Here is a 13,141-nt window from a genome sequence, read left to right on the forward strand (position 1 = left end):
AAAGTGTAGGATCCACATCACCGGGTGCTTCCTAAAAAGACTTGGTTCTCAGAGCAGAATTCAAAACAGAGGGCCAGAAAACGGACTTTTCGTTTTGAGGCATCACAGGTGATTCTGATGCACAGGGTCAGAAGACCTCTGCCTTGAGGGCTAGAAAGCAGTGGCACTGATTCCTCTGGAGCTCTCTGGCTTTCCCTGTCACCTGTCAGAGAAGAGTCCCAGAGGGCCCTGAACTCCAGGCACCAGGCCTGGTAGGGAGCGGACTTGAGTGATAGAATAGGGGAATCAAAATCTGGGCTCCATCACTTACTAGTCAAGCAATTTCAGGAAACTTACTTACTTTCCAAGCCTCAGTTCCTCATCTATAAAATGGGACAATAGGACCAAGTAGGGTTGTTGTGTGAACAAAAGATCTTTATATAAAGTATTTAACACATGTCTGACCAAATGCTGAGTAAAAGGTGGTGGTTTGCTAAAAAAAACAGTTGTATGTGTTAAACTTGGGTTCAAACCCAAACTTCTGACTTGAAATTTCCTGATATACCGGTGGCACTGAGTATCTGAGAACTGGATTTGGTGAACTGGAGTAATGTATCCACTCATTTCCTACACGCAGGGCCTGCCTCATCCTCTACCCTTTGCCTGGAGCTCCAAATCACTTCTGGGTTACTCACAGTTCCCACATCTACATTTATTTATTCTTTGGTTACTTCAAATTAATAATGTTCCCGATTGAATTTGCAGAACAGGCTCTACACTTTCCTGGCACACTGGCTGGTTTTTCAAACAGCTGCATTTCTCTCTGTATTGTCTCCTATTTTCTTAGGCTCTTGGGCTCATGACGATTCTTTATTGTTCTCAGTTGCACGGAGTGTCAAATAGTCTATGCAGTTCAGTTCAGCCCTTACGTATGGACGCCTACACGACGACTGGTACCGGCTGAGGTCCTGAGGATGCAGTAATGAAAATGATGTTTTCCCTGCTGTAGAGGCGCTCACACTGTCGTGCGAAAACAGACATTTAGGAAAAACACGAGATGGAGAAAAGAATGTAAAGACCAAGACGTAATGCAGAACCTGCCATTGTGAGCTCGGGTGGGAGGAGGTGCCTGGCTGGGAGCAATAATGGGTTTTTCCAGGCTGACAATGGAAGATCAGAGTGGAGAAAGTGCAATTGGTGAAAAGGAAGAGGGAGGCCAAGGTTGGAAGGAAAAGTGTTTCTTCTATTCCAGAAGTGCAAGGCCAGGGAGTGGCAGAGGCCACTGGGGATAAAGCAGCCTGGAGCACTCACCAACCGGCCACAAAGTTGGGCTGCTCTGGAGGACATGGGAAAGCTCAGCTACTACAGGGAAGATACGTGATCTGCTTTGTAAGTTCGAAAGCACACCCGATGCAGACGGGTGCTGAGCCCTTTATGTTCTTGCCTTCATCCTCACAGTGACACTGAAGAGTCCGTAGCATTAGCATCCAGTGTGGGTGACCTGCATGTTTTTTATATTATCATAGAAGAACAATAAACTGGATTTTTAATTTAATAATTACTATGAACATCTTTCCATATATAAATTTAAAAATTAGCATCATTATTTATGATCATTTCAGAGTGTTCCATTAATTTGATGGATCATGTAATTTTAAAGCAGACTTCCTGAGATATAAGTAATGCCATAAAATTCAGCCATTTAAAGTGTACAATGGAATTATTGTTTGTTTGTTTTTTGTTGTTGTTATTTGAGATAAAGTTTCACTCTTGTTGCCCAGGCTGGAGTGCAGTGTGGCACAATCTCCAGGTTGGAGTGCAGTGGTGCAGTCTCAGCTCACTGCAACCTCCGCCCCCCGTGTTCAAGCAATTCTCCTGCCTCGGCCTCCTGAGTAGCTGGGACTACAGGTGCCCCTCACCACGCCAGGCCAATGTTTTGTATTTTTAGTAGAGACGGGGTTTCACCATGTTGGCCAGGCTGCTCTCAAACTCCTGACCTCAGGTGATCCATCTGCCTTTGCTTCCCAAAGTGCTGGGATTACAGGCGTGAGACACCGCACCTGGCTGGAATGGTTTTAACGTACTCATGCACTTTTGCAACTATCACCACAGTCGAATTCTGGAGCATTTTCATCACTCGTGAAAGAATCTTGTACCCTTTCGCAGTCGCTCCTTTGTCTCCCCTCTCCCCAGCTCCTGGTAACCACTAGTCTACCTTCTATCTCTATGGATTTGCTTATTCTGTAATCTTTCAAAGAAAATCTCGAATGTTGAATGTTTATGTTATTTCTACACTTTTTTCCTACTATTAACAGGTTCTGAGAAGCATCTAATACCTACGTTTTTACATTCTGTCTGATTATATTAAAATAAATTTCTAGAATTGGAATACGCTGAAACAAAAGCATGTCCTTTTTTGTTAGTTTCCCAAGTCACAAAATGACATTGTTGAGTATACGTTTTTCTCCTTTTTTGTGGAAAAATACTTAGTAATTGATGCTGAAAAAAAATAGTTGTCAAGGATAACAGTGTGTGTGCGTGTGTGAAAATGAGTTTTTGAGCATATTGTTAGGATCTTCAAGAAATACAAAATTAAATTTATGAAAGACTAGACGACCAGACACAGGGAGTCTGCTACCCGCTTCAGTATCCAGCACCGTGATGATTCCCCGCATAAAAGCAAAAAGTGTGCGATCTCAAGTATCTTCAGTAATTGTCAGTATAACTTATTACTGCCCTTGCTTCTTTGAGAGATACTTTTTCCAATCATTGTGATTTAGCTTCAAAAAGTCTATTTCCTTGCAGTATTTTTTGCCATAGTTATTGCATTTTCTTTGGCAAAATAAACGCAGGTGTGATAATGCAAAGTGAGTAAGATTGCCCCCCCCCCCCCCACACACACACACACACAAAGAGGCTGTGGACCAATCTTACTTATAAATATAACTACAAAGCCACATAAAACTTTACGGAGTCAATTTTAATAGTTTATACCAGGAACACAAGTATGGCTCCATGTTGGGAACGCTGTTAACTGTGATAATCACTTAAAAAGCATCTCCTTAAACATGCAGCAGCCCTACTTGATTATTAAAATGCTACTGGTAAAATGCAAGCAGAAGGAGAGTTGCTAAATATACATGCCCTCTTCTGCTTAAAGTCCTTTAAGGCTCTTTATTGCGTTTGAAACAAAATTTTAGGCTGGGCACGGTGGCTCACGCCTGTAATCTCAGCACTTTGGGAGCCCAAGGCAGGCGGATCATGAGGTCAGGACTTTGAGACCAGCCTGACCAACAAGGTGAAACCCCGTCTCTAGTAAAAATATAAAAATAAGCCAGCCGTGGTGGCGTGCACCTGTAATCCCAGTTACTTGGGAGGCTGAGGCAGGAGAATCGCTTGAACCTGGGAGGCGGAGGTTGCAGTGAGCTGAGATCGTGCCACTGCACTCCAGCCTGACGACAAGAGTGAAATTTGGTTATAAATAAAATAAAATAAAATAAAATAAAATAAAATAAAATAAAATAAAATAAAATAATAAAATAAAATAAAAATATAAAAGTACTACCATAACAATATACTAAATCCACATGTACTGGCTGTTTCTGAAGTTCCATCCATTTCCACTCATCTGCTCACTCTAGCATCAGTACCAGGTTTTTTTAGAGTCTGGATATTTGGCAGAGCACGTTTCCTTCATTACTCTGTTTCAATCTTTTCCCAGCTTATTTTCATGCTTACTTTTAGGTGAAATTTAGGTTAGCTTTTGTTTCCCCCAAATCCCACGATCTTGACTGTGAGAGGTGAAGCTTCAGGTTAATGCAAGTGAGTATGCCTTACTTTTGGTAATTTTATCCATTTATTAAATATATATCTTATGTCTCTCTGGAGAATCTGCAGGTCCTGCCCAATTCTTGTTAATGTTGTAATACTTAGATAATGGAAATGGGATTGCTTTGTATTGTATTTTACTAATTGTTTACATAGATGTAATATATGGAATAATGGGCAATATTTGAATACTTTATTACTTAAGTTTATCCTTGCCACCTCCAGGTTGTGCATGAAGGATCCCAGTTCTTGAAGAGTTCAAGTAACCTGTCTGAGGTTTCACAGCTAGTCGGTGGTAGTACTCAGATTTGCATTCTGAGGGCACAGGTTTTATGGCTACACCAAATGGCTTACTGGGGGCACCATTAGTTTGTGGTCTATTCATTTTGTGTTTGGTAACTTTACTGATATCTCTTTTTATTTCTAGTGACATTTCATTGATTGAGGGTTCCCAGATAGACTACCATTGAAGCAAATAATAATTTTTCCCTCTCCTTTCCAATATGTTCCCCTTTGTCTAGTTGTACAATATCTATCACTTATAATGTATACATCTGTTTTAAAATCACTTAAAACCTATACAATGTCATAACATAACATACTCATCTTTAAATATTTCAAGAGTATAGTAAGATGATAGGATTTAAAATAAGTCATAGATATTATTCCTGTAATATTGAGTATGCCAGATTTGAAGTTGCTGGAATAATTAAGTTGCACAGAGATTTTCCACGTTCTGTTTTTGTGCCTGTTATGATTTTGTTGCCTATCTAAACTGGTTATAAAATTTAGTCTAAGATATTTTTAATGCTAAGAAAATAGTTGATTTTGTTTACCTTCATGTCATTCTACAATTGAGGGCAACTTGTAAACATTTGTTGGTGTTAATGTTGCAGAGAGTTGGGGAAATGGATGGAGGCAACCAGAGTAAAGGTTCAGAGTTCCTTCTCCTGGGGATGTCAGAGAGTCCTGAGCAGCAGCGGATCCTGTTTTGGATGTTCCTGTCCATGTACCTGGTCACAGTGGTGGGAAATGCGCTCATCATCCTGGCCATCAGCTCTGATTCCCGCCTGCACACCCCCATGTACTTCTTCCTGGCCAACCTCTCCTTCACTGACCTCTTCTTTGTCACCAACACAATCCCCAAGATGCTGGTGAACCTCCAGTCCCAGAACAAAGCCATCTCCTATGCAGGGTGTCTGATGCAGCTCTACTTCCTGGTCTCCTTGGTGGCCCTGGACAACCTCATTTTGGCCATGATGGCATATGACCGCTATGTGGCCATCTGCCACCCCCTCCACTATGTCACAGCCATGAGCCCTGGACTCTGTATCTTGCTCCTCTCCTTGTGTTGGGTGTTCTCTGTCCTCTATGGCCTCATCCATACCCTCCTCATGACCAGGGTGACCTTCTGTGGGTCCCGAAAGATCCACCACCTCTTCTGTGAGATGTACGTCCTGCTGAGGCTGGCATGTTCCAACATCCATGTCAACCACACAGTATTGGTTGCCACGGGCTGCTTCATCTTCCTCATCCCCTTAGGTTTCATGATCACGTCCTACGCCCGCATTGTCAGAGCCATCCTCCGAATACCCTCAGCCACTGGGAAGTACAAAGCCTTCTCCACTTGTGCCTCCCATTTGGCTGTGGTCTCCCTTTTCTATGGGACTCTGGGTATGGTATACCTGCAGCCCCTCCAAACCTACTCCATGAAGGACTCAGTAGCCACAGTGATGTATGCGGTGGTGACACCCATGATGAACCCCTTCATCTACAGCCTGAGGAACAAGGACATGCATGGGGCTCTGGGAAGACTTCTCCAAGGAAAAGCCTTCCAGAAGTTGACATGAGGGGTAATTTTGGGCATTGAAGTGGAGACGGAAAACTTCCTCCACTGTGAGGAAGGCCTGTCGGGGAGATAGGAGTGATTAGAACATAGGTCCAGCTCAGAATGAGTTTATGGCTTTGTGGTGAAGCAAAGACACCTCTGTCGAACCCAACTGCAGCTGCACCAGACCCATCTGTTTCAACTTTTATGTAACAAGGTTGTGAGTTGTTTTTCAGTGGCCATGGGTCCTTAGGTCGTGTGACCTGAGCATGCTCGGATGAACCAAGCTTGAAACCACAGGAGAAACTAAGTGCCGGGACTGAAGCTTTTTTCTTTCTTTCCTTTTTTTTTTTTTTTTTTTTTTTTGAGACAGAATGTGACTCTGTTGCCCAGGCTGGAGTGCAGTGGCATGATCTCAGCTCACTACAGCCTCCTCCTCCTGGGCTCAAGCAATTCTCCTGCCTCAGCCTCCCGAGTAGCTGGGACTACAGGCATCGGCCACCACGCCTGGCTAATATTTTTTGTATTTTAGTAGAGACGGGGTTTCACCATGTTGACCAGGACAGTCTCTATCTCCTAACCTCGTGATCCGCCCGCCTTGGCCTCCCAGAATACTGGGATTGCAGACGTGAGCCACCGGGCCCAGTCATAATATTTGTACTTTTAGTAGAGACAGGGTTTCGCCATGTTGGACAGGCAGGTCTCAAACTCCTGACCTCAGGTGATCCACCTGCCTCAGCGTCCCAAAGTGCTGGTGAGAGGTGAAGTCAGCTGGATTTCCTGAGTCCAGTGGGGACTCCGAGAACTTTTCTGTCTAGCAAGAGGATTGTAAAATGCACTAATCAGCACTCTGTAGCTAGCAAGGGGATTGTAAAATGCACCAATCAGCGATTTGTAGCTAGCAAAGGGATTTTAAAATGCACCAATTAGCGCTCGGTAAAATGCACCCATCAGTGCTCTGTAAAATGCACCAATCAGCAGGATCCTAAAAGTAGCCAATCACAGGGAGGATGGAAAAAAGGGCATCCTGATAGGACAGAAATGGAACATGGGGGGTAAATATAAGGGAATAAAAACTGGCCACTCCCCCAGTCAGCAGCAGCAACCTGCTCGGGTCTCCTTGCATGCTGTGGAAGCTTTGTCCTTTCACTCTTCACAGTAAATCTTGCTGCTGCTCACTCTTTGGGTCCATGCCATCTTTAAGAGCTGTAACACTCACCGTGAAGGTCTGCAGCTCCATTCTTGAAGTCAGTGAGACCACAAACCCACTGGAAGGAACCAACTCTGGACACACTGGGATTACAGATGTGAGCATTTAATAATTTAATACCTGCCTCTGGTTTTGCCTCCCAGATTCTCAACTTCAGGAGCAGCAGCTCCACTCTTACTGCTTTCACTAACTTCATTTCCCTAACACTATATTGCCATTGTTTTAATACATTCTTCTTTATCCTATGGGAACAATTGTCTCTTATTATTGTTTTCATTTGAATGGCTCTGATGTAATAAGGTTGATCTTTTTCCGGGTATTTGTTAACAATTTGCATTCTTTCATTAATCACTCATGCATTTTTTCTTTTTTTTTTGGTTGTGAATTGTTCAGTTTCCAGTACCATGGAATCTCTAGGTATGTCTCTCCTTCAGAAGTAACCATGACCCTGAATTCTGTGTTTTGTCATTTTCTTCCTTCACTCCAACACTGGGGAGTACAGTTCAGCATGAGATTTGGGTAGGGACACAGAGCCAAACCATATCAGTGTCCATTCACCTACAGATGGACATTTGGGTTGTGGGGCAGGCAGCCTCTCAAATGTCTCCCAGTGATTGCTGCCTCCTGGTATTCAAGTCTGTGTATAGTCCCCTGTCTTGAGTGTGGGTGAAATCCAGGGACTTGCTTCTAACAAATAGAACACAGTAAAACTGATGACATCTGAGATTAAGTTATAAAAGACTATGACTTCCATCTCCTCTCTTTCTGGCTGTCTTCTCTTGATTCTTCTGTGGAAGGAAGCAGACGAGTTTTGAGAGGCCTTAGCAGCAAGGAACTGAAGGCGGCCTCCAGCCAACAGCCAGCGAAGCACTGAGGTCTCCAGTCCAACAACCAGCAAAATGTTGCAACTTACCAGTGACCATGTGAATGAGCAGGGAAGCTTATCCTTCCCTGGTCAAGCCTTCAGACAGCTGCACCACTGGCCAATACTATCAAGGTGGCCTCATGAGAGAATCCAGACCCAGTATCTCTGAGGCAAATTTGGCATCCTAATTGAGATGTGCTATAAGTTTAAAATACACATACCAGAGTTCAAAGACTATGAAATATAAAAATGTAACTTTGGGAGGCCGAGACGGGCGGATCACGAGGTCAGGAGATTGAGACCATCCTGGCCAACATGGTGAAACCCCGTCTCTACTAAAAATACAAAAAAAAAAATTAGCCGGGCGCAGTGGTGGGCGCCTGTAATCCCAGCTACTCGGGAGGCTGAGGCAGGAGAATGGCGTGAACCTGGGAGGCGGAGCCTTGCAGTGAGCTGAGATCTGGCCACTGCACTCTAGCCTGGGCGACAGAGCGAGACTCTGTCTCAAAAAAAAAAAAGAAATATAAAAATGTAAAATCTCTCACAATTTTTTATTTTTTAAATATTTTTCTTTTTTCACTACAACTATGACAGATGAAAAATTTTAAATACTAACATGAAGTGGTAATATTTTAGATTATTGAATTAAATAAAACACATCATTAAAACTAATTTCATCTGCTTCTTTTTACTTTTATTAAAGTGGCTCTTGAAAAATTTAAATCACATATGTGGTTCATATGAAATTTCTATTGGATAGCACTGCTCTGGATGATAGCTTCTTCTTCCAGAAATGACTTGAGTCTGGCAGGCAGAAAGGACAGGAGTAAATCTCTTTTATCCAACCCATGATGGAGTTAGTTGCTTAAAGCCGAGTTTCATTCTTCATGAGGCTTGGCCTATTTCTGATGATGCCTTACTCCTAGAATGTACAGCATGCTGAAAGTCCCAGTTCAAAGCTGAGAGTGTTTATTGTACTTTTCCCTTTGGCAGGACCTTACCTGCAAGTTTTCTCTCTCCAGCCCCATAAGCCGCTAAAACTCTGCTCACTTCTTAGCCTCTCAGCTACACTCTCTGCTATCTCAGTCCCTGTGCTGGAGTCAGCAAATGCCTTTGAGGGGAAGCAGTTCAATCATTAGCAGTCTGTTTTGGGGATTCCTTTCTCTTCTGGGTTTTGGCCCAAGTCAGACTTGGTAGCTCTTTTTCGTCTGTCAGTCTTTTGGTAGCAAGGTCATTTCTTTGCTTGATGAGGAGCAACAGTCTAGAGTGATCCTTTTGAACCAGAGTTCCCTGAGGGAATTAACTGAACGTCCTAAAACGTACACTCTGTCATGTACTAACTTCTGTCCTATGCATCTAGAATGTTGCCAGCTATGTATCCTTGGGGGAAATTTAGAAAATAGTCAAGTCATTTGTGTAGGGCTTAATTATCTCATGGAAACTGAGTTGAGAAATGCGAGTGTCAAGATCTTGTTAAGGTAACTTAGGTCACACGGCCATCAGAACCATCACACTGTGGCCAGGCCAGTAGATATTCTGACACCCCCACTCTGGAGCCTTGGCTGGAACCGCACCCCTGGAGCCACCTGGATGCCAAACGGAAATTGGCAGCTGTTAGAAAGGGAGAAACAGAAGTCGGACAGACCATAAATGTTCACCACCAGCAGTTATCCATAAAATAAAACGTAGAGTCCCGGTTTACACTCCAACATGTAAAGAGCTTAGAAGTCATCAGTCCCATTCCCACAAGAAAAACTGGAACAAATTCAAAAGCAACAACTCTTGTTAGATTCCTCAGAGAACTAGAGTCACAGGGCAAACTGCTGCTCCAAAAACGGGAGAGAGGTGGCTCACGGCTTAACTAGATTAGAAGCCCAGGAGCAGAAGCCCCCTGCTGGGGCCAGTACAGGTACACACACCGAGACTGCGACTGACAAGCTGGAGAACTGGTGTGAACTCGCTTGGGAATTAGAAACTCTGGGTTGAGGTGTGGGGAATCTCAAGAGGACCCTCACAGTTTCCTGACTTTTACTTCCAGGAACACCACCAGATTCTTACTGTGAAGCTTGTAGAAGAATCCTTTTATGCTTCTGGCAGGGGGAGGAGAAAAGCAACCCCTGTCAGACCCCCAAACAGGAATTCTGAAATATGCTCAGAGTATATTTCCTTAATAATGGCTGGCTCTCAAGGCAGATGATTTTACCAGAGCCTAACCCACTGTAGGTTTTTGTTTTGTTTTTGGAGACAGTTTTGCTCTTGTCACCTAGGATGGAGTGCAGTGGCGCAATCTCGGCTCACTGCAACCTCCACCTCCCGGGTTCAAGCGATTCTCCTGCCTCAGCCTCTGGAGTAGCTGGGATGACAGGCATGCGCCACCACGCCCAGCTAATTTTTTGTATTATTAGTACAATAGAGATGGGGTTTCATCATGCTGGCCAGGCTGGTCTTGAACTCCTGACCTCAGGAGATCCACCTGCCTCGGACCCCCAAAGTGCTGGGATTACAAGTAAAACCCCACGATAGGTTTTACCAGAGCCTAATTGACAAAGTGGGGGAAGAAAAATATCCAGCTCCCTCTAACCTTCAACATGGAGGAAGGGAAATACCCAACTCTAAACGTCCTGTCTTATTTAGGGGAGAGGAGAAAGCTGAGTAGCACTTGTGAAAGTAACAGTGCAGGGGTACTGACTCATCGTGAGACCTGAGTGAGACCAAGACCTAATCACAGGATTACAGAATGCTTTCCTTGCCCCTGCATCTCACCACCACATCAGCAGGGCTCCTATGTAATAACAGGATTACAATGGAAAGAACTGCAAGGCTCCAACCCTATTTAAAAAGGAATATCTAGAGAAACCCAAAGACAATAGGGAGAGAAAACAAGGACACTAGAGAAAATTTTACCCACTGATATCTATGGCTACAGCAAACAGTAAACACAGCCTAACTTCTGGCCATATAAACACAACACTTCCCACTAAAGGCCTATTTATCACAGTTCCCTTTACCCATTCATGATGTCCAGCATTCAACAAAAATTACAAGGCATGCTAAAAGGCAAAACACACAGTCTGAAGAGACAAAGCAAGTACGAGAACCAGAACCAGATATGACAGAGATTTTGGAACTATCAGCTTGGGAATTTAAAATAACTGTGATTAATATGCAAAGGGATCTAATGGAAAAAAGTGTACAATATGTAAGATGGTTAACGTAAGCAGAGAGATGGAAACTTTAAGAATCAAAAGGAAATGCTAGAAATCCAAAACACCATAACAAAAATGAAGAATGCCTTTGATGCGTGCATAGCGTGAATGTTTGTGCCCCCGTCATGTGTTGAAATCTAATCTCTAATGTGATGGTATTTGGGGGTAAGGCCTTGGGGAAACGATTAGGTCATGAGAGCAGAGCCCTCATGGATGGGATTAGTGCTTTACAAAATGAGCCCCAGAGAGCTCCTTTGTCCTTTGCACCATGTACAGATGCAATGAGAAAACAGCCACCTATGACTCAGGAAGTGGGCTCTCATTAGATACCAGGTCTATTGGCAGCACCTTGATATTGGACTTTCCAGCCTCCAGAACTGTGAGAAATAAATTTATCTTGTTTATAAGCCACCCAGTCTATGTATTCTGTTATAGCAGCCCAAGTAGACTAAGACAATGGCCTCATCAGTAGACTAGAGGTGCCTGAGGAAAAAAAAAAAAATCTGTGAACTTGAAGATATGTCAATAGAAACTTCTCAAACTGAAAAGCAAACAGCAAAAAAAATTTAAAAACTAAAAGAGAATATCCAAAAACTGTGGGACAATTATGAAAGATGTAACTTATACATAATGGTAGCCCCAGAAGGAGAAGAGAGAGAGAGAGGGACAGAATAAATATTTGAAGTAAGAGCATCTGAGAATTTTCCAACATTAATAACAGACATCAAATCACAGATCTAGGAAACTCAGAGAACAACAAAATAGGATAAATATCAAATAATCTACATGTAGAAATATCATATTTAAACTTCAGAAAATGAAAGTAAAGAAAGAAAAACTTGAAAGAAGGCAGGGGATGAAAAACTAACTTTACCTACAGAGGAAAACAAGGATAATCTTGGATGCTGGTCAAAGGGCAAGAAGTTTCAGTTAGGCAGAAGGAATAAGCTCTGGAGTTCTACCGTACAGCAAGACAACTACAGTTAATAATAACGTATGATGTCCTTGAAATGTGCTAAGAATAGATTTTTAAATGTTCTCACCACACATACACACGAAACTGTAACTATGAGGTGATGAACATGTAAATCAGCTCGACTGTGGTAATCATTTCACAATATATACATTTATCAAACCATGCCTTATAGCATAGGTACAATTTTTTTATTTCTTAATCATACTTCAATAAACCTAGAAAAAATTCAATGAAAATACTATAATTGTTCAACTTTCAGACTGTAAATTTGAAGATGCTATTTATCATAGCCCTTGATGGCAGGGATGTGGGTAAACAGACACTATCATAATCCAGTGAATTTGTAAGCTGGTGCAAAAGTTTTGAAAATTAAGAGAGATGTGTGTATGCATATCTCAAAATGTGTATTTGCACATCATTTAATCTGATAAAGTTATTCATAAGAATTAATTGCAGGGAAACACTTCTAGAGATTTAGAAAGACAGCACCATAAGAATATTCATCACAACCCTGTTGTTGTAAAACAATTGAAAATAACCCAAATTATATAAATAGAGGTTTGATGAAATAAATTGTGGCTTATATGTTTAATGGTATACTGTGCCACCATTATACCAGCTCCATCTCCCAGGTTCAGACCATTCTCCTGCCTCAGCCTCCCGAGTAGCTGGGACTACAGGCGCCCGCCACCATGCCCGGCTATTTTTGTATTTTTAATAGAGATAGGGTTTCACCGTGTTAGCCAGGGTGGTCTCGATCTCCTGACCTCGTGATCCGCCTGTCTCAGCCTCCCAAAGTGCTGGGATTACAGGCATGAGCCACCGCGCCCAGTCAACATCCAGCAGGATTCTTATGTGGCAGTGGAGAGAAGAAAATGAAGGTGAAAGGCAAACAAATGAATGAAATAATCCATCGCACTAGGCCCATGGTTTTGGTTTTCTAAAAAACTTAACAAGTTTTTAACAAAACAACAATAAAACAAAACAAAACAAAGAAACAAAAAAACTTCCCCTATTCTGAACTGCAGGGAATCTCACGTCCTAACCAGAAGGAAATATTGCAGAAATACTCTTGGTCACTTAGGCTGTGACTGACCGACTGGACATTCTTTGTAGGACGTTTGTTACTTTCCAGGCACACGGAACTACAAGGCTTTAACTCTACCCAGAAAGTAGGCACAGCCAAAAACAGGGTAAAACTTGCCCACAGGGCTTGCCTGGTAGAACCTGACTTCACATTAACATCTTT

General features: G+C 42.6%; 1 protein-coding gene across 1 annotated transcript; it reads left to right on the top strand.

Annotated features, from left to right (window-relative positions):
* Positions 1-4,691: 4,691 nt before the first annotated feature.
* On the top strand, positions 4,692-5,657 carry LOC103242148 (olfactory receptor 1D2). Its single transcript, XM_008009850.3, has one exon. It carries the CDS (start codon positions 4,695-4,697, stop codon positions 5,655-5,657), a length of 963 nt encoding a protein of 320 aa, XP_008008041.3. The 5' UTR covers positions 4,692-4,694.
* Positions 5,658-13,141: the final 7,484 nt, after the last annotated feature.

Source organism: Chlorocebus sabaeus, chromosome 16 (genome assembly GCF_047675955.1).
Source record: "Chlorocebus sabaeus isolate Y175 chromosome 16, mChlSab1.0.hap1, whole genome shotgun sequence".
Classification (NCBI taxonomy): Eukaryota; Metazoa; Chordata; class Mammalia; order Primates; family Cercopithecidae; genus Chlorocebus; species Chlorocebus sabaeus.

Excerpts from the sequence above, each read along its gene's own strand:
- LOC103242148 (XM_008009850.3), top strand. The coding sequence starts at position 4,695 with ATGTTGCAGAGAGTTGGGGAAATGGATGGAGGCAACCAGAGTAAAGGT.